At 36.0% G+C, this 20,905-nt stretch overlaps 1 protein-coding gene across 1 annotated transcript; it reads left to right on the plus strand.

Moving 5' to 3' along the window:
• Positions 1–7,261: 7,261 nt before the first annotated feature.
• Positions 7,262–20,905, plus strand: cdh26.1 (cadherin 26, tandem duplicate 1). Its single transcript, XM_004546191.2, has 19 exons — positions 7,262–7,339; positions 10,945–11,004; positions 11,113–11,205; positions 11,314–11,457; positions 11,547–11,694; positions 11,942–12,111; positions 12,217–12,351; positions 12,431–12,616; positions 12,755–13,002; positions 13,972–14,117; positions 14,220–14,444; positions 14,545–14,766; positions 15,167–15,279; positions 15,380–15,451; positions 16,099–16,155; positions 17,841–17,900; positions 18,468–18,512; positions 18,650–18,721; positions 18,951–20,905. Exons 1-19 carry the CDS (start codon positions 7,316–7,318, stop codon positions 19,167–19,169), a joined length of 2,439 nt encoding a protein of 812 aa, XP_004546248.2. The 5' UTR covers positions 7,262–7,315; the 3' UTR covers positions 19,170–20,905.

A 20,905-nucleotide genomic window follows, 5' to 3' on the forward strand; every position in this document is an offset into this window, starting at 1 on the left:
CAAAGTAAGACATGCTTCTTTGTGGCAAAATGTCCGCTGCAAACCTTAGTAAACCCCTTTTTGTGTGTGCTTCATTTACAAAGCCTCCTTCTGAAACGTTGAGCTCAAAAAAGGAATCTCCTACAAATACATATATAATAAAACCAGCTGCAAATATACCTGTTTCCACACCTTTCATTCACTAAACTGACACTGACTAACACTTAAAACGGTTTTGTGTGTTTATATTTATTATTTGTGCATTGTCTTGTGTAACTATTTTCTAACTGACAAGGTCAGGCCAGGTTCTTTCATACAGTATCAACCTACTTTAGAGGCAGGTATAGCAGTAATAAGTACAAGTACTGAACCTAATATGCAGGTTTGAACTTGTGTGCACTTTGCTTCATTTTCAAACACAATATTATAACTGGCACTTTACAATAGGCAACACTCATGTCAGTTTTTTAAGTCGCTTCTTGCCCCCTGGCAGCTGGGATAGGCTCCAGCCCACCAGCAACCCTATATATAAGCAGAAGAAAATAGATGCATGTATGTTTTAAATTAGGTTATGACCTAAGATTTCTTTGGGGGGGTTTTTTTGTTTGTTTTTTTGTAATGGTTTAACCACCAGCTTATGGTTTATGCTCAAGCACTATAATGAAATAATATTTTTAATACTTAAATATAATTGTTGTTTTTATAATGACTTTTCAAAGTGATGTTTTTTGTACAAAAAAACAAACAAAAGAATAGTAAAACTAGAATCCAAATGCCAAATTAGTTATTTACTGAAATTGAAAGACAAAAACTAGTTTTCGAGGTTTACTCTTGATTAAGTTCCAGCTTCTCCAGTCAAGTTGGCTGGCTCAAATGCCGGTATAAACAAAATCATTTAAACAAGTTTTGACTTCTAAACATTTGATCTGTTAAATTCCTGATTTGTTATACAGTACAGAGATGGCTACCAGATAGGGCTGCCTATCTGGTAGCCATCGCGAATCATGATTATGTCAACTATCAAAATCATCGACGACAACTTTTATAGTCGACGCGTTGTTTGAAGCTTTGTAAGATCCTAAAAGATGCAGGACTAAGTAGTTGGATTTAAGAGTGTAATAATGGACCGAAACAGAAGATGACAGCAATGCAATACAAACATGCCAGCTGCAGTTACATGCCAAAGAAGAAGAAGAAGCAGTCTCCGGTATCGTAGCTGTGTCCAAATTCATGGGCCTCATCCTTCGGAGGCCGCATTTGTTGGCCAATTACGTTACAGCAAAGCGACAAAGGCTGTTCAAATTTGAAGGTTTCTTCAAATGCGGCCGACAAATGCGTCCTTCATTTCTCCAGATTGGAAGGATGGGTTGGGTGTATCCTTCGTGGCCCAACCTATCCCAGAATTCATAGCGCAGCCCAGCCAATTTCATGTTCCAACAATGGCGGCAGCTACTGAGTTTTAATATTACTCTTTCTGGGTCACAAAATAAACTTTTAACATATTTTCAGGCAAGAATGTAGCTGTGTAAACCTCATATATCTGCTCGATTTATCAAGACATCACATATTTGCAAAAGTGCTCTGACGATTTCGGAGAGGTCTGTTAGCCACCAGCTCGATAGCTAGCCAGGGTTCAAGACTCACTAGAGCTGGCGAGAACACCCCCCGCGGTCTTTTGCTACTTCAGTTAAACACGATATATAAGTCACTTAGATAACGTAAAAATCTTATTGTTTGCCTTTTTTCAGTGTTTTATTTGTTCCTGAGTAAATCAGTTTGGCTGAGATTAAAGTTATAGTTTTCACACAGCTGAATAAACATCAAACAGAAAACCGAAGTGTGAGATGATAGAGAATATACTCCGGTGTCCTGTTATATTTTAGATAGCAAGGAGCAGACGGCTGAGTTTATTAAACTCCACCAAGACAATTTGCCAATTTCATTAAAAGTTTAATAAACTGTCATCTTGTCTTTATTTTTAGTTAGCACATACCTTAAAAACTTCAAGCTGTAAGATAATGATAGTTATATAAGAGCAGATGCTGCTGGTGCAATAAGCTGTACGTTTTACTTCCAATTTATGCATGATCTGATTAGTCAACTAATCGCAAAAATAATCGGTGACTAGTCGACTATCAAAATAATCTTTTGTGGCAGGGCTACTACCAGAGCAATGAAAATTTGCTTTGAATATCATGTCAAGGAATCACAGATAGCTCAAATTTAAACCCTATTTTGTTTTAAAGATTTGTGCACCATATCCACTGATTCAGCAACGTAGTGAAAGAAGCTAAATAGGTGCAAGCACCAAAAATACAGCCTATAAGTGGTTTCTTCCAATAATTGTAACACACTTAAATCTTAAAGAACATGTAATTAATTACTCCTTCTTTTTTAAGATAATGTAAATATAATTCTTATCAACCAAACAATAATTATTATCAGAAAATCGACAATTTTGTACTGTATCAGGTGGGTTTGGGATGTTAAATTTGTTAATAGTCACAGAATAGTGACAGAATAGTAGAAAGAATAACAAATTACAAAAAGAAAGCTAACTTCATTGACAGAGAAAATAACTAAAAAGAAGACTACAAAAAAAAAACAATTCATGAAAATACAGCAGGTTGTAAAAGCCATCTTTGCGTGACAAACATAAAAGCCTTAAGGTTACTTGGGTCTAAAGGGAGGAGCTCATTTTTGTGCCAAGAGTTTTATGTTTTATGTTCTGACTCTGCAGTGGGAAACATTTTTGAAAAATCACCTAACTAAATCTCTGTGTGACAAGGTGCTACATGTAGTGATTGGTAAAAGTCATGCAGATTTTTGAAAATGATTGTGACTAATTTGTTTGCACTGTTGGATTGCTTTGTTCATGTTGAGGTTTTGGAAAAACCAAACTATGGGCAACTTCTTCCATGGATAAACAGTGTTAGGCATCAATTACTCTGGTGCAATCGTTAAGCAAATGTGAACACTATTTTGATGCCAAGAAAAATATCAATAACACTACCTTCTCACTGAAAATGGAGTCTTCATTGGAATTGGTTATTGAGAAAGCTTTTCCTACAACTCCCAATTCTTTTTTTTTATTTATTTTTTCCTTGTTTGCTTTATTTTTCTCTTACTATCTCAACTTTAATGTATATATAGTGTTTAGAGAACCTCTATGTGTGTGATTCAGAGAGAGAAATCATGAGAGGCAGTGAGCAGAATATATCCCTGTCTTTCCATAGATGAAGGCTGTTTGTATATAATTTATGTACAAAGCTCCTCAGCAGGATTTCTCTCAATTCAGCTCATTTTGACAGCTTTATGGCACACCATCCAAAAAGCCCTCAGGAGGTTGATATGTCATTTACATAAACTTATAATATAACTTCAAGATACAGAGCAAAGACACACCGACATAAAAACTAAATGTCCATAACATTAAATGGTCTAAATGTTATCATAAAAGTTAAATACATATATACATCTAAACTATGTGGTTCTTGTTTAACACATTAACACTAATTCACACTCAAGCAAAGGTTTGGGGCTGCAGTAAATTATTTGTTACTTAAGTAAACATTATTGTTACATTCCACCTATGGTCCTTTTCCTGCTTTGATATAATGGTATGGGTATTGTTAGAAAGATAGTGCTTACTACACTATAACTTTTTTGGAGAGGTTTGGCACTGTGCTCCCACGAATACACACACGCATATACACATATACACATATACAGACTCTGGAGGCAACTACTGTAAGCCTGCAGATAACTCCACAAGAATCTGTCAACTAACCAGCCAACACTCTTCATAGAGCCAGAATTCATTTTGTCTGGTTCAACAACCTAGCAAGCACGCTGTGGTTGTGTTGAAAATAGTGGAGGCTGCAAGGAAGCAGATGAAAATAAGCAAATTACTTTCCCACATGTTTAAGCTTGTTGAACAGGTCGTTTTACAAATGACTATATTTGGTTTCTTCAGGGAAGGTTTACACATTCACATACTGTTAAAAAGATAAGATGTCAACTTTTGAAAAAGGTTTTTATTTCAGATTTGGGGTTTGCCCTCCTCATTGTGACGCTATCATCACTATTCCTGTTATCAAACAAATATAGGGATAAATATGTAAGAATGGGTATTTACAGTTGAAAACTCATCTATGGAAAATGCAAAAATGTGAAATTTTAAATGCCTGTGAATCACTGTCATCTTGAAGCTCTGCGGATATGTCTTCACACAGGTGTACATGTTTTAAAATATATCAGGAATCCCTGGAAATCTTCATAGGAAGATTTTCACTCAATAGCAGCTTAAAGCCTTGGTAATACTTTCCATGCACACAAGTCTGCTAGGGTCCACTGGGGGCCAAGTTACATAAATTTTATCAGATGAGTCCGTGTGGATGCCCTCATGTTTGCCTGTTTTTTTGTGACTTCTCCCGAGAGAATTTTAATTACAATGCACCAGCCGCACACGTGGCCCAGGCAGACTCCAGGCCAAGTATAACAGGAATGATTACTTGGCTGTCGGGTGTCCAGCTGTCCTTGTCTGCAACATATAATCAATGCATAGTTGACGTTCACAGCACTGAACAACACAGTGTTAATTTACTAAGAAAACTCAATTATTGTTGTCTAAAAAGTTCTATGTTTCTCCAAAGCAGCGCCAGATTGAGGTTAAACAAGGTCAACCAGGAAATAGAGAGAAACAATGGCAACCTTGCCAACTCTATTTGATCAGTATAAAATATGCCAAGTCACTAGAACTGGAACACAATGGAACGATAGAAAAGATACTCTACTTCTGGTCTTTTTTTATTTATATATTATCATATATACACCTTATCACCGTATTTTTTTGTTCTACAGACAAGTTAAAATTATAGTTATAATTTTCTGAAATTACAGTCCAGTATAGTGACTATCTGTATCATAACAATCCTACTACAAACAGTAGTAGGATGCCCAAACAGCCACCGATTTATGCAGCTCTCTATTTGTTATTGGCACTGGGCCAGGCCTCGCTAGTGTCAAACCCTGCAGATACTTTCATACTTGCATTCCACAGAAACAAAGCCTCCCCTCCCATCACGGTGTACTGAAACAGGTTAGAAAGAGCTAGAACTCATTAACTGACATTAACTGAAAGTGGTTAATAAACAAGAGTGTGGCGTTTTTTTTCCCAGCCTGTCCTGTCTTACAGATTGTCATACTGCTACGTAATAACTGAAATAACAGATAAAACAAACATCTTAACAAGAGAAGCCTATAGAGTATTTACAGAGCTAATGATGGAAAAGCAAAATGTATTTGGCACAACTAGCGCATTCAGATCATAACCTCCTCCGTAGATTTTAGAGATTAAAGAATTTAGTTTTCTTTCTTTAGTGGCCACGAGTCATTTAGTAGTGGCATCAGTCTATCAATGTACTCCTTTAGGCTTGGTAGTTTTACTTTTTTACTGAGTTTTAAGGTTTACAATTTGAACCTTCTTTATGTTGCTTAGGAAGGCTCCAGGATATGAGTTGCACTTGCCCATTTTGTGTACTTTTAAAATATTTTTCTTTTAAAAAAAACAAAGAAACAAAACACCTGGAAGCTTTTTTTTATATGTGGGATGTCGTGGTCAAGTTACACTAGGGCCCATTTAATGTAATTTTTTTCTGATTTAGCTTCTCTATCCCTTTAATTTATACAACACAAGTACAAGTACACAGAGTTATTCAATTTCAATTCAATTCAAGTTTGTATACATATACATTAGGGGTGCAACGATACACAAAATTCACGGTTCGGTTCGGTTCGATACTTTGGTGTCACGGTTCGATATTTTTTCGATACAAAAAAAAATGTTCATGCCTTTTTAATTTGTCATTTATTAAAATTATAAATATATATTTTAACTCAAAAGTACAGTTTTTAAATTTAATGTTGCTGAAACAACAAAGTAATAAAAAACATAAATCTATCTGATTGAGGAATCACTCATCTTTGGAAAAGAGAGTTTATTACAGAGAAATGGCTCTTTCCAAAATAAAAGCTATACTATACGCTTCTTCTGGGCAGCATATTAAACATATCAGGTCCCCATAAGGAGAATCATGTGCTAACGGCTGTCTAAATGACTCGGGTAAAGTTTGTACCATGTGTGCTTGTTGTTTTTGTCTGCTTCCACTTGTCTTTGCACTAGGATGATGTCGGAGTAAATGTGCAGTCACATTCGTTTTGTTCCCACTAGTGCTGTCAGCGTTAATCTGAAATGATTTTAACACCACAACACGGCAAATCTCCGTTAACGAGCTACCGCGGATCGCCCAGTGCTTGGGGCTGGACGGCCAACACGTTAACGAGCTAACTGCGCTAACGCACTAGTTCCCACCAATGTAATTGAGCATTGCGTGGCACATCCAACATACTGTTTTACTTTTGTCCATGACAGTATTCAAGAATATAGCAGTATTCATATATAAGTTTAATAAATTATGTGTTAAACATCAGTGACGAAGTAATTTGATTCCGTGTTAAAGTAGTGAATCACCATCCAAATTTATTTTTTTAGATGTGGCTCACCTCCTTAAATACAGATGCGTCATTTTAATAACCAGGCTTAGTCAGCGGGAACGGTTTACCTGCAACTTTGTGGAAGCCAAAACTAATACCTCCAAAACCTGCCAAAAAGCATTGCCTTTGGCAAGGTGGACACAGTTACCATTAGTCAAGGATTATATGATAATAACTGTTAATTACAATTCAAATCCACTGACTCTGAGTCTGAAAAGAACTGCAAAGCTTCAGTACTAAATATTTAGGGATTATAGGAATACGCAGGTAGAGAAGGCACATACAGAGTGTGTGTAACATATCACTGACTGAGTATAAGTGAAGCTACTTTTACCTGTGTGCTTAAAAGGTTCTCAAAGCGACTAAGCTGAAGGATCTGTGGAGTCAAACTTCATTTGCATATGATGTAGGCCGCGCATAAATAAAACACGGTAACCTGAGCTGTAGAGCTGGAGGGATGTACACCTGAGCTGCGAAGCACACCCACAGACTAAAAACTCACAGTAGCTTATACATTCTCTCATGAAGGACATTTATACAGGCACATTTATGGGATGCATAACCAACTGGTCTTTTACTGCACAAAACTGGAAAAAAAATACATTTATTGCACCCTGATACATCAAATAGTACAGCATGAAGACGCAGGTCTGTGTAGACTGGAAAGTCAGCCAATCTGCTCTCTACAGCAGCTGTGGGCAGGGCTTTCCCGCACTCCTAGTCAAGCTGTTTTTGAAACTTAGAGCACTCCAGCAGAGTGCTCTAAGGAGTGTAGAGCAAGATGAGGATCTCCCTTTTTCTGTTGGTGAGTACAACCTTTTTAATAATCTTCAGTATTGATAAGGGATTGTCTTATAAATTCTTATTGTTATTCTTTTTCTTATTCTTATTGTTAAACCCAAAAAAGATAATTGTATTCACCACTGAAGATAAACATCAATTTCAATGTTTGATATTTTTTCTGTAATGTTTATTTGTATTATATCTAATGATATTTTCAGGTTACATTAACCTGCATAGAGCATTTAGCTTCTGTTAATGTATAAGTTCCCATCCGTTCACAAGAGATAGATGAGCAACGCAAGCAGAACTTGTTCTATGCAGTGTTGTTACAGCTTGTGGACTATGAACTTTAACACAGTGTATTCGGTGAATAAGCCTTTAGGTGCTCAGGTGCTTTAGGTGTTTAAATTTACTTTGCAGTATATTTAGTTTCTGTTGTGGGAAAAACAATCAATCAAGAAGCTATTTGCTCACACACCTATATGCTCACTCCCAGGTTCATCCATCGTACTATATGTACTAGCCTACAGACCTTCCTATTATTGTCTGAAGCTCATTTAATTATTTACTATTTTATTTAGTAGCTAATAACATAATATATGTCCTGTCATCTGCACTTGGTAAACTAAATGCTATAATACTGCATGTTTGTCAGATGATTATTCTTCATTCAGAAAAAAAAATCCAGAAAATATTGATATAAATGACTTCAACAAATTTTGGGTACTTTGTTTGAATGGTTTTCCATATTTTGTATTTGAGGGAGCCAATTATATTAAAATAAAGCACAAAATGTTTCATACTGTTGCAAAGGTTTAAGCACACTCTTCACTTGTTTATTTTATATGAAACTTACAGAAGACCTTTAGGCTTTAAGATGAATGTGGATAAAAGTATATATAAATTAAAAAAAACTATACACAAAAACTAAATATAGAGCCCTGATCAAAAGTTTAAGAAAACCTGAAAAATGGCAACAACAAAAAATTGCATGGTCGGATCTTAACAAGGTTCCAAGCAGAGCTTCAACATGCAACAAGAAGGTGTGGGAGTGCTTTTAATAAATTGCATACTCAAAAAATGTCTTGTCTCACTCCCATTTCTTCTTCTAGCATGTTGAAGCCAGTGTTGCTAACTTAGCGACTTTGTCGCTATATTTAGCGACTTTTTTTTTCTAAAAAAGCGACTAGCGACAAATCCGGCGACTTTTTTTTGGTGTTATTGGAGACTTATTTATGACGACTTTTTGACGTGAAAGCGCGTATCGCTCTTACTCTCAATAAGCAGCAGGTGCACCTTGCCCGTGCCAAAGCGCTCACAGGCCGAGGATAGCCCTCCCCCAGCTGCTATTAGGGCAGGAGATGTTCACACCTATGCGTCCAAACTGCAAATGAATCGCGCATGAGCCAAGCCGCTGCTCCCGCACTGACCGTAACGCAGTCAGTTCTTCTTTTACTGTTATGTTGCTTTGTGGACCACAAGGTTTAAAACTACTTATAAACACACACACACACAAGGTAACTCCACCAGAGTGCCTATTTCGGGTCACTTTTGCCGGTCCAAGCCCGGAAAAGGAGCAGGGTTGGAATTGTTACATTAAAAAAAACAATAATTGCTAAAAGAAATTTAATTTGTAGTTCTAAATAAATTATAAATGCATTTAAGACGTTTTTTTACTGACTTTATGTCTCTTCCACGATGTTATTTCTCTCTCCAACAGGTTACAATTACATTAGCATGACCAATTATGCTAATTAGATGACAATGACGTAATTTAGCAACTTCTAGCGACTTTTAGGACAGCCAATAGTGATTTTCCTTACTGAGGAGTTGGCAACACTGGTTGAAGCCCTGCTTGGAACCTCGTTAAGATCCAGCCATGCAATTTTTTTGTTGTTGCCATTTTTCAAGTGGTCTTAAACTTTTGATTATATATCGATAGATAGATACAGATATATATAGATATGTATAAGTAGGACCTCATTGAAAGGCTTTGGTCAAGGTAGTATGCAGTGACCCTAGAGCTCCCCTCTTGCCAGCTCCACCCAACAGTTCCTGTCATCTCTCAGTAAAATACTGTGTATTGTGCCAGTATCTGTAACAGAGTTGTTGGGGATTTATACACTTTCGTGGGGCTCATGGTTGTGTGCTAGGGTGTGCAGCTTGTGCAACTATAGCAGTTACACAGCAACCTAAACAAGATGAAGACCAGAGGTTGGTACACCTTACTAGTAATCTGCAAATTGTTTGTTTGAGTCCCTGTTCAGATGCTGCCATATATGAGACATCTGTTTTTGTGTGTGATCCCTAGTGAAAATAAGCATCATGAACAACCCAAACTAAACTAATACTTAAAAATGTCATTTGTTCTAAGCCATATGGTGAGGCTGTGTAATAGTTTCTACAGGTTGCAAGAACCAAGGTCACCTTTATTCTCTATAAAAGTAATGTCAGTATTCATTTGTAGATATGTTAAACACATTAGAGCAACCAACAAAGACACAAAACACAAAAATCACTCCCTGTATATTCACTCCTCTTCTGTAGGACTAGCTTCGATGCCAAAGTACCACAAACATGACTTCCGTAGATCTGCTGTTGTTCCGGTGTTGTGGCAAAAACAAAAACAAAAAGCACCGGTCTACTTTTAACCCGTAAATTTGGTACACGTCATCTCTTTTTATGCAACATCCTCTGGTGATTAATGCATGAACAGGACTGCCACTCACGTTTTTCTGTTTAGGGTCAAATCGGTTTGATGTGTGAAGGGTCACAGAGACAAAATAATAACCCACCCAAATGTGCTAAAGCTGCTTTGAAAATGTAAGGAGTAGAAAGTATAGACACTTGTTTAAAAATGCAGGCAGTAAAAGTAAAAAGTAGTCTGTACATGAGTACAGTAACGAAGTATTTACACTTTGTTACTTCCCACCTCTGATGATATTTATTTTGTGTGTGAAGATCTCTGCATGTCCCGACATAGGACTATAGGTTCTCCTTATCATTAACCTGTTTTGACCTGTCTTAACTTTAGGATTATAACTGTTAACATTAAGCACTGGGACTGCTGTTTGTGCTCAAGTTAATGATTTATTTACTATTTTAGCTGTCTATATGTGCCCTTAACAGTAACTTAGCAATGGCTTTTGAGCAGAGGAAGTCTGTAAAGGCAGGGAAGGAAGAGAGCAAGAAAGAAGAGACAAGGTTTCATTTCAAGTCACTTATGGCCCGCAGTTACACAATGCTACAGATGTTCACCTGAAAATCATTAGTTCAATGCAATTATACTTCATGAATTATGTTAGAATTGCAGGAGTTGATTAAATAATGATCACTTCCCACTCATTACTGTTAATTTGTCATCAGGCTGTCATAAAAAAACAACATCTTATTATTCACTGAGACATTCATCATGAGTTCCTTCTCCAATACTTGTACAAATGATTCTGTTTTTCTTATTAACATGCAGATTAATTTGAACAAGAAACTGACTTCCCCATATGTGTGAAGGGACTCCTGTGTATATTTGTTTTGTGATAGAAGGGAGACCTGAGTTTCTGTCCCAGTGCACACTGAAGTTTGCTACAGCAACTGAATCTCACAGCAATGTTTTCCTGTTGCATATAGGTTGCTGCAGCAGCCGTGGCAGATTGTTATGGTAGCAAGTACAGCAGCCCTTCCAAAAGGGTAAACATAATTTTTACTTTATCTGTTTGTTAAGGCTATTTTTGTAAAATAACTTTCTGTAGAAAACAAAGCTGGTGTAAAGTTTGGTCCATATTTTGGCCTTATCAGGATCTCCTGGTGCGTTCCAAAAGAAGATGGGTCTTATCTACAATTGAATTAGAAGAAGAGAAGGATGCACAGTACCCCGTAGAGATTTCAGTGGTAAGGAAATTATATGAAAGAAATAACTGATACTGATAAATGATATGACTGGTCACTATGGACAAATCTAATATGCAAAAATTAACAGCCTGATTGTATCTTGACTAGATGTATAACGACAAGACTCAGGGGAAAGACTTTAGGTTCCGTTTAAGTGGTGAAGGTGTGCCGGACGTGTTTACCATCAATGAAAACACTGGAGTCGTCTTTGCACATAAAAAAGTGGACAGGGAGCAAAAGCCACTTTACCATGTGAGCTAATACTGGAATATAAATTCCTCTGACAATAAACGCAACTGATATTGATGCATTTTAAGTGATGCGTCTTTTTTTATCCACAGATTAACTTTGATGTCTTGGACAGAAATACGGGTGAACAACTAGACAAGGAACTAGCATTTGATGTTGAAATACAAGACATAAATGATAATCCACCCATGTTCTCTTTTCCTGAAGTAACAGTTAATGTAAAAGAAAATATACAAGGAAGTGAGTATACGGTGTGGTAAATAACTCATAGTGTGCACATTTTCTATTTCAAACACTAAAAAAATAAAACAAATGATATTAAGACTCTTTGAGAATATAGAATCATTTCAAACCAAAGTCTCATATTTCATCTTACTATAATCATACTACATAGTTCTATAGTTATGTTTTCCTGACTGAAAACCTTTTCTTTATCCCACATTTACTCTCCAACTCTCCTTGTTTGTCTTTACCCAACTTCTTAAAGGCCTTTTGCCAGTTACCCTGGTGGTCACAGACAAAGATAAGGAGAACACACCCAACTCTGAATTTAACATCACGATGGTTTCACAGACTCCAGCAGAGCCCAAAATTGCTGTGCAGCAACTTCCAGGAGGACTGGCCAAACTCACCTTAAAAGGATGCTTTGACTATGATGTGAGATTTATTGCGATATTCTTGCTAAATCTTTGAAAAGTTAATGTACATGCAAATAAACATGTAGAATTTTCAAATATCTCAAATATATTTTATATGTTTCAGAAAGCAACAAAGTATACCATCGTCTTACAAGCAAAAGATCGTGGAACAAAGCCAAAGACTCAGTCCTCTACTGCTGTTGTTACCCTGAACATTGTCGATGCGAACACTCACCAACCAAGATTTAAGCAGAGACAGGTATCAATTATTTTACTTACTAAAAGTGCTTTTTAACAGACGCACATATTAAACGTTTGAAATTTTTCCTTCTTTTTAGTACAACGGTGAAGCAATAGAAATGGAGACCATTGCTAATGTTTTGAGAGTTGCTGTGGAGGATAAAGACACTCCAAACACTGATGCATGGCGTGCCAAGTACTCCATTATTGCAGGGAATGAAGAAGGAATCTACAAAATTGAAACTGATCCAGAAACAAATGAGGGTGTCCTGAGTATTGTCAAGGTAATTCTGCTTTTCTCACTTGGATTAAAAACTTGATTATTTTACTCTGGGAAGAACTAGTCCACTAATGTTTTATCACAAAAACTGTATCAGCATTTAATAAAAGTTGTTTGTGTGTGTACGTGTTGTGTGTTTCAGAAAAAAAATTTTGAACGCACAACTTCAATAAACCTGCAGATTGGAGTAAAAAACATTGAAGACATATTTGTTTGTGCTGGCACAAATCCACCTACAGACAGAGCCAATGTCACTCTAAAAATGATTGATACCAACGATCCACCAGAGTTTGAAAAAGCTATAAATGACATGCACTTGAAGGAGGAAGCAGAGCCAGGAAAGGTGCTGTTCAAGCCAAAGGTTCATGATGTCGACTCTAATATTACCAGGTAGGGTGTCTACAACCTTTCTACAAAGCTTATTTTGATTGACATAAATATATAAGGGCTGCAATGATTCTTTGAGTCATTCGAATAACTCAATTATAAAAAATCCTCAACACAAATTTTTTCTTTGATAACACTCGGCTGTGTAGCGCTCAGTTGTCCCCATGTAAACCTGAGTGCTTCACCCACATTTGTGCCTAAGAATAGACTTGCAGTAGAAACATATCTAGAAGCATATTTCAAGGCTTGCGTAACATCATTTTTTCTGATTTAAAGTGAAATAAAATAAAATATTAATAAAACTGCATTAATATTTACAAATAATAATATATATACGTTTTTTACAGGCCAATAAAATTGCATTTGTGCCAGTAAAACTCTGCGGCATTGATTATTGATAATACTCAGTTACTAAATCATGACTAAATCTGCTATGTTTATAGAACAAACCCCAAGTGGCCCAAATCTCCTCAGCAATAACACTTCTTGACATAAAGGTTGGGTCAGTTGACTTAATTTGAGTTATACTGTACTGTAGTTCATGATAATCTCATTGATTGAGTCTAATGTGAATCCAAGATTTTTCATTCTGCCTGTAAGCTACAACATAAAATAGAGACTGACAAGGGTTTTATTTAAACCCTTTTATTTCTTCTTCTTTCTTGAAAGAAAAAACAGATCCTGCAAAGCGTGATAAGCAACAAGAAATGGTAGCTATCCCAAGCTAATCATGTCTTTATCGACACCTGGTCATATAGATTATCAGAAAATAAGCCTATACAACAGTGGCCTTACCACTGCAAGGCCAGTAGGTGTCACAGTGAAGCATAACATGATTAAGTTAGAAATGGCTACTGAGGGAGTAACGCCCTTTGCACTGCAGTACACAAAAAGCTACAACTTTGGTTTCCACAAGCTAAACTCAGTATTTTCATCTAATATGTTCTGCACCACTCTCTGATTACTCTTTAGGTATGTGCTCCTAACAGATCCAGCTGACTGGGTGGCCATTGATACCAAAACAGGAGAAATCAAATCAACTAAGAGGATGGACAGAGAGTCACGATTTGTTGATGACGAGAATGTTTACACAGTCGTCATAGCTGCCATAGATGATGGTACACAGAAGCTCTACTATTGTTAAAATAAATTGGATAATTTCTTAAACAAATCTTTGGAATAACAAAGCAATTTTTTTTAATTTTGCTGTGGTTTCAAAGGTCAGCCTCCAGCCACGAGCACATGCACTGTCAGGATCCACCTGACGGACATCAATGACAATACTCCTAAACTGGTCAACAACAGCGCTGTCATGTGTGGAAACAAGGTTAACAAGGTCAAGGTGCGTGCAAAGGACCTAGATGCCATTCCTTACAGTGGACCCTTCCACTTTACTCTGGGGGATGAAACACAAAAGCAACAGTGGAAAATAGAACCTGACTATGGTTGGTACATTTAGATATATGTTAACCCTCATTTCTATATTAAACAAACATTTCTGGGAAAAAGCCACAAACCCCCATGCTGTTTTCTCACCCCACACAGGTGAGGAAGTATCTCTTGTTAGCCAGAAGACACTTCCTTATCTTAACTATTCCATTCCCCTGGTGATTATGGACCAACAGGGCATAGCTGGACATGACACTCTGCAATTGACCGTGTGTCAGTGTGATGAAAATGATGTTTGTCGCGACAGAGAGCCGCTTTCAACCCATCTTGGACCAGCTGGCATTGGGTTGGTTATTATAGGATTGCTTGCATTTTTGTGTGAGTATTAAAATCAGTGAGAAGACAAAACTGAGCTATTATAAATTCTAATAAGATTATAGTCTCCTGTGTTTTTGAAGGTAAAAACAAAAAATCTGTATTAGCATTAATACACAAGTGTTGACCGCAAAACCTTTTTGTTTTCAATTTTCAGTTTCACTGTAAGAAATGCTTTAATTTTTAGGAATAACCCAATCAGACAGTTACACTTTTAGAACTCCTTAGTACAACCACAGTCACATCTGTTGTTCATAAGGAAGACTCGGCTCTTCTGCTTTCCCAACCAACTTTAATGTACTACTTGGGAGACCTTCTGGTACCCATGGCAATGACAGTTCAATAAAACACAAAGACAAGATGCACACTGTGTTTTTAGCATTTGTTTCATGTGTGTCTGCAGTGCTTCTAATTGCATTTTTCTGCAAGTTTGGACCAGATAAGATTTTGCCACAAGATGAGGGCAATCAGACTCTAATCCAGTACAATCAAGAAGGAGGGTGCTCTCCATGCACGGTGGGTTTGTCATGTTCTCTGCGTGTAAATTCAAGACAACGGTGTGCTATATTTCTCCACCAAGCAAAACATGTTTTTTAATATTCTCTCTTTCCTTCAGACCGAGCCCAATTTCGTCCAGTCACAAGTAGATAATATGGCAGTGACAAATGGTCAGATGGATACCATGCAGGTGATCAACCTCTCAACTCTGACACTTTCTTTCTTTTTTGGTGAAGGGTTTTTTTTTCCAAAAGAGACATCAGTTGTGCCAATTTGGACACAGTCATAGTGTAGTTAAAGACATCAGGAGAGAAGCCAAAATGTGTCAGTTAATCCTGCTTAAAATGAATGGCAGCTATAATCCAGTTGTTATCATATTTTTCTTTGATGACAGACAGGTATGTAAGGCAGTGGTTAAGATGTATGCTGTGTATACAGCTATAGGAAAGAGTTTGCATACAGTCTGCAAGGTAAACGTTTAAAAAGTGTGAGCACATCATAGAGAAGACAAGTTGGAACAGCTTCTTCATTTTTAGATGTACTGATCATATTTGCTGCATTAAGTTGTGAATCTCTATGGTGGTCTTTAAGTGTAAGCTACAGGTAGGAATTGATTTCTGTACCAATGAATATACAGTTTTGGGAAGTTTGTGAGCACTTAAGAAAGCATAAAGTTTTATTATTTAGAAGAAGGTGCTATAGATACATTTTCATTTTCAAATCTGTTGAGATGTTTTTAATTGAAAAGTAATTCAACTTAAAACATTTTTTATAAAACTTGAATATTTTCTGAATTCAATGCTTAATTAACCTCTTCTGCTCAATTATCTATCCCAGATTGATACAGAAGGACCATATGACGTAAATAGGTACAACAGCTCAGTGTCTACCATGGTGAGTAAAGCTTTTTAAAATATTTTCTTTTGTTTATTTTAAGTGTACATGATAATTAAGCTTTGGGATGGGTACTGAGGACCATTATTAAACAGATTCTTGTGTCAGACTGCTTGGTCCTAAAGTATAGCATCAATTACAAGTCCCTTGACAAAATTACTTATTGCTCCCTGATGATAAAGCTTTTGAATTTCCGCTATAGCCCAAAAAGGTCCAAAAAGGTTGAGCAATTATGGTAAAATGCACATGGTAAAATCTACTATGCAGAGCTCACTTTTCTGTTTGTCTCCAGACAGCAGTGCTTTGTAAATGTTTTATTATACCGTGATACACCAAAAATGAAGCTCATCTTCTCTTCTTTCCAAAAGCATTCAAATTTTTTCTCTAGCACAAATTATCTCATAAACTCAGAACAAGCATCAATTCTAAGCACTTCTTTAAATGCTTAGAAGTCGGGGTTAAAATGAGTTGTGCAATGGGTGGGAAGAGTCATGTATGACAGTGCTGACTTTATGGAAAAAGGTGAAGTTAAAAAAGTAGAGGATGTTTGGCTATATTCTGCAAATACTTTATTAGATTTTTTAATTATATAATATATGCACTTTATTATATGTTCAGTGTACATTGCTTATTTACTTGAAGTGAGAGGAATGTTGAATAAGAATTGAAACAATAATCTTGAAGTGAACAGTGTATTTTTGATTTTTTGATTTTTTTAGTTCTCTAAATAGATCAGAATTATATCCGAAAAAAACGTGTCTACTGTAGTTTCTTGTCTTAAACGTGGCTCTCACTGGAGATCTGACAGCCAAATCAAACTCATTCTTGAATGCAAGTTAAGGCAATGACAACCATTTCATTCGTATAATAAAACAGATGTGAGTGACTAGCAGACACCCTGGTACCTGCCGAGTGAAGAACATCATGTGAGAATAGAAAGGTGTGTCTTCTCTGACACTCACTGGCATGTAGCTGACAGACAAGAGGTGCCGCAATGAAGACAAACTGATGAACTGAAAGAGAACATTTTTAGGGAATTAACATTTACTCTTGTTACTGTGAGCACAATCAAACCTTTTACAAGTGAAAAAGGTGGTTCTGGATCACAGTATGTGTTCTACGACCATTAAGCAACATGTAGAAAAGTTATCTTTTTTTAACCGCTTTCATCCACCCCTTATGTGTTTTACAAAAAAAGCTACCTGTATGGAGACAGACTTGCTACATATCCTGAAACGTTGTAGACCCTTGTAAACTCATTTATAAAGGATAGCCAACTCACCCCTAGTCTAGTCAAGAGTATGTACCACAAATTTGTTTGACCTATCCTAAACTTCGTGTGAGCTGTCCTGCCAATCACAGGTAAACAACTTGGTATTACCCATGGTTATGCTGGGCCGAGCATAGCTCTCGAGTATGAAGACCGGCTGAACTTGTCAGTGTCTAAAAGCAGCTATTATCAATGTAATCTTTTAATTTTACAATAAAATGTTCATTGTAGCATCAACAAAAGTGTAGATAAATAAAGGTAAACAATAAGCAGTGTCTGTATCATATGAATACAATCCTAACAATATATATCCCTAATTATGGGCATAAATATTTAACTTTAAGGCACAAATCTGACCAAAGGAGCAGGGCTTGTTGTTGTTTTTTTATTTAGCTTTGTTGTGTCTTTCCTACAGTTCCACTCACTAGGCATGGATCAACAAGAAACCTACAGGAGCCATGGCATGAGAAGCATGGTAAGTCTCAATGGCTGTAATAAAAAGAACTTTTCCTTCTTAACCGTTTACCTTACCCTATTTATTTTCTAGATAAAATTATTTTAATATATAATATAATAATAATATCATATTGTAATAAAAGAATTGTACTAGGCACTGGTAAACTCTATGATGAATAGCCATGCTACCACTTTAGATCCACAAGAGGGTGCTGGAACCCCTATGTTAAAAAATACTGCCTTACCTTTTTTTGGATAAAATATTTAACTCATGCTAGCTTGTTAGCTTTTACACACATACAAATACTACTAAAAGTAGTTTAAAGAAAGTGAAACATTAGTGAGGATGTTTGATTACAAGTATTATTATTCTATACTGCCAATATTAAATATAATATGTTATATTGTTAACAAACACACATAATGGCAGCTTTGTTTCATTTTATTATATGTTCAGTATTTAATTACTCAATTACTAAAGTGGGTAGATGCTGAAGCAGTTAAAAAATAATTTTGTGTGAAAAGATACACAGATTTTCAGAGTAAATTTAAGTCTGCAGTGAACAGTTTATTTTGGTTTTTTTAGAGGATGAACTCTACATGGAACTCAAACAGAATGAACACCTATCGGGTAAGGAGTACTCTTATGTGGCTTCATATTTTACAAAACATTGAAAATCAGTGATTATGTTAACAAAGCACTATGAAAATTATGCATTTGCATTATATGATGCAATAAAATCTGACAACCCTGTTCTCTGTAAGCAGGCCGGCTCATCAATTTACCAACGTTCTTTCAGCCTTCGATCGGCTGACCGCATTGAAGACCATATCAACAGGGTAAGAGGTTTATTTCACACAAAGCATGCCTTGTATATGGCTTATAATGCACTTGATTTTATTGACGATCACATTCATTAAACTGCACTGACTGCACAGCAATGATGTGTGGAAGGGCTGCAGTCATGCTGTACCAAATGCAATTCAACGCTATACTGAGTGATGTCTCTTTTTTGTTTGTTTTACAAATTAAGCCAAGCCATTTATTTTTGACTTCTAAATTCCACAGAGATGTAACGAGGTTGATGGAAATGTTGTTGACCACCCAACATACCAACCCCACAGCTATGCCTTTGAAGGAGATGGCAGCATATGTCAGTCATTGGATAAACTGTCATTCCACGACATGGGAGAGGATTTTAAGTATCTGGATGATTTGGGGCCAAAGTTCAAGACTTTGGGACAGATGTATGATGAGGCAATTAAAAAAAAGAAAGTACAGCTTTAAAAGGCACTGCTGAAATGTAAATTGTATTCCAAGTTTCGCTCCCTAAAATACAGACTGAGCAGAGATGATACACCACTACGTTTTAATATTTTTACTTAAAGATTATGGACTATAACATCTAATTCATCCTAAGCTAGATATATTTTGTTGGCATTAAGATGGATTTAACGCACTACACAGCTAGTGACGCACAAGTGGTTTGTAAAATGTAATAACTTGAAAGGGATTAGGTGTGTTTTCTTGTTTTTTTAGTTTGCTTTGTCAGGGCAGTATTATTGGGAAATTTAATAGAACTTCTTTTGTTGAAACTGAGCTGACTCCTGTTAGTCACATTTTTCTAGAGTACTGTTTTGTAAAGGGTTTTTGATGAGAACACAAGGCTTATCATAATGGGTTATTGTTCATGCAAGTTAGAAATGTCCTTGGCCTATGGTTGATGATCGAGTGACATACTGGTCTGGAATTAACACTGGATATCCTACAAGATTAAAACGTTAATGTTAATGTTTAGTTTTCGTATTTGCATTTCATGATACAAAAATAACAAACTTTATTCCTATAACACCTTTCTAAACCAGTCACAAGGTTCTTTAAATACTTTACAATACAAAAATAACACATTTTTATAAAATACATAATAAAATGAATGACATAAAAAAAATGAAAATAAAAATGAAATTAAAAAACAACAAAAAAAGCAAGATACATCATGAAATGTTATTTTTAGAAGAGCAAGTGTATACAGGTATATTTTTTGAGTTTACTGGACGGTTGGACTGATTGAGCTGATCTAAGCGTAACAGACTTGTTCCGGGGGCTAAAACAATAAAAACACTGATTTTAAGTGATTTACAAGTAATATAGAAAAATTGGAAACTGTATAGAATAGAGAGCAAATGTGCATATTTGTAAAAAATATTTTCTTTGTTAGGAATTAAAATAAAGATTGTAGTTTTTGGGCTGAAATACTTCAACTTTTTAAAATTATACAAAGATTTTTTTACACTTTCTAATGACAACAATTAATTATATTTATTCAGTTTATGTTTGCACAATGCTCCTCTAACCCGGCTACTTAAAGTGTGGCTTCAAAAACATCACTGCATAGAAATATCACTGTAACACTGAGTTGGGTTGTCTGTACTTGTGCAAAGTTTTGAGCTTCGGTTGTAAAACGTTGTGACAGCTCCTTAACAATGTGCTTTGTTGTGTTGTGCTGACTGTAAGCCGTGTAGTCATAGCTCTTTCAGCAAGTGTCTGAACTTGTTTGTTTTTTAAAATACTGACAAATGTCAGCAGGTAGTCAAGGTGAGCCACAGAAGGTAATATGCTAAACAAATCTATGAACATGTTTGCATGCATAACTTAAAAACCTTTCTCTATTACAAGTGCAAATGAATTGCCAGAATTCATAAAAAGACAAAACATGGATTATAAATAATAAAACATAATATGAAACAAAAACAGACAGATGAAGGCATCGAATGAGGCGATAATAAGGGCATTAAAGACATGTAAAGAATCTTAAAGTTCACTTTCATTTTTTACATTTCTTCTGGCTGGTGTAAGTGAGGTGCGGTATGGTTCAAAAGGAAACTAAAATTTGAACTTGTTGATGCATTTTTGCTGACTTTTATTATTCCAAACTTTTTTTCTTAAAACCTTTTTTTAGCTTCTACAGTAGGAAAGTTTGAGAATGACTGGATTAAAGTGATTAAAGTACATACAAGAACGCA

This window comes from Maylandia zebra, linkage group LG20 (genome assembly GCF_041146795.1).
Source record: "Maylandia zebra isolate NMK-2024a linkage group LG20, Mzebra_GT3a, whole genome shotgun sequence".
NCBI classification, from domain to species: domain Eukaryota; kingdom Metazoa; phylum Chordata; class Actinopteri; order Cichliformes; family Cichlidae; genus Maylandia; species Maylandia zebra.

Excerpts from the sequence above, each read along its gene's own strand:
- cdh26.1 (XM_004546191.2), top strand. The coding sequence starts at position 7,316 with ATGAGGATCTCCCTTTTTCTGTTG. Across the intron at positions 12,352-12,430 it reads CAAGATTTAAGCAGAGACAG|TACAACGGTGAAGCAATAGA; the intron begins GTATCAATTATT and ends CCTTCTTTTTAG. Across the intron at positions 14,445-14,544 it reads GAAAATAGAACCTGACTATG|GTGAGGAAGTATCTCTTGTT; the intron begins GTTGGTACATTT and ends CACCCCACACAG.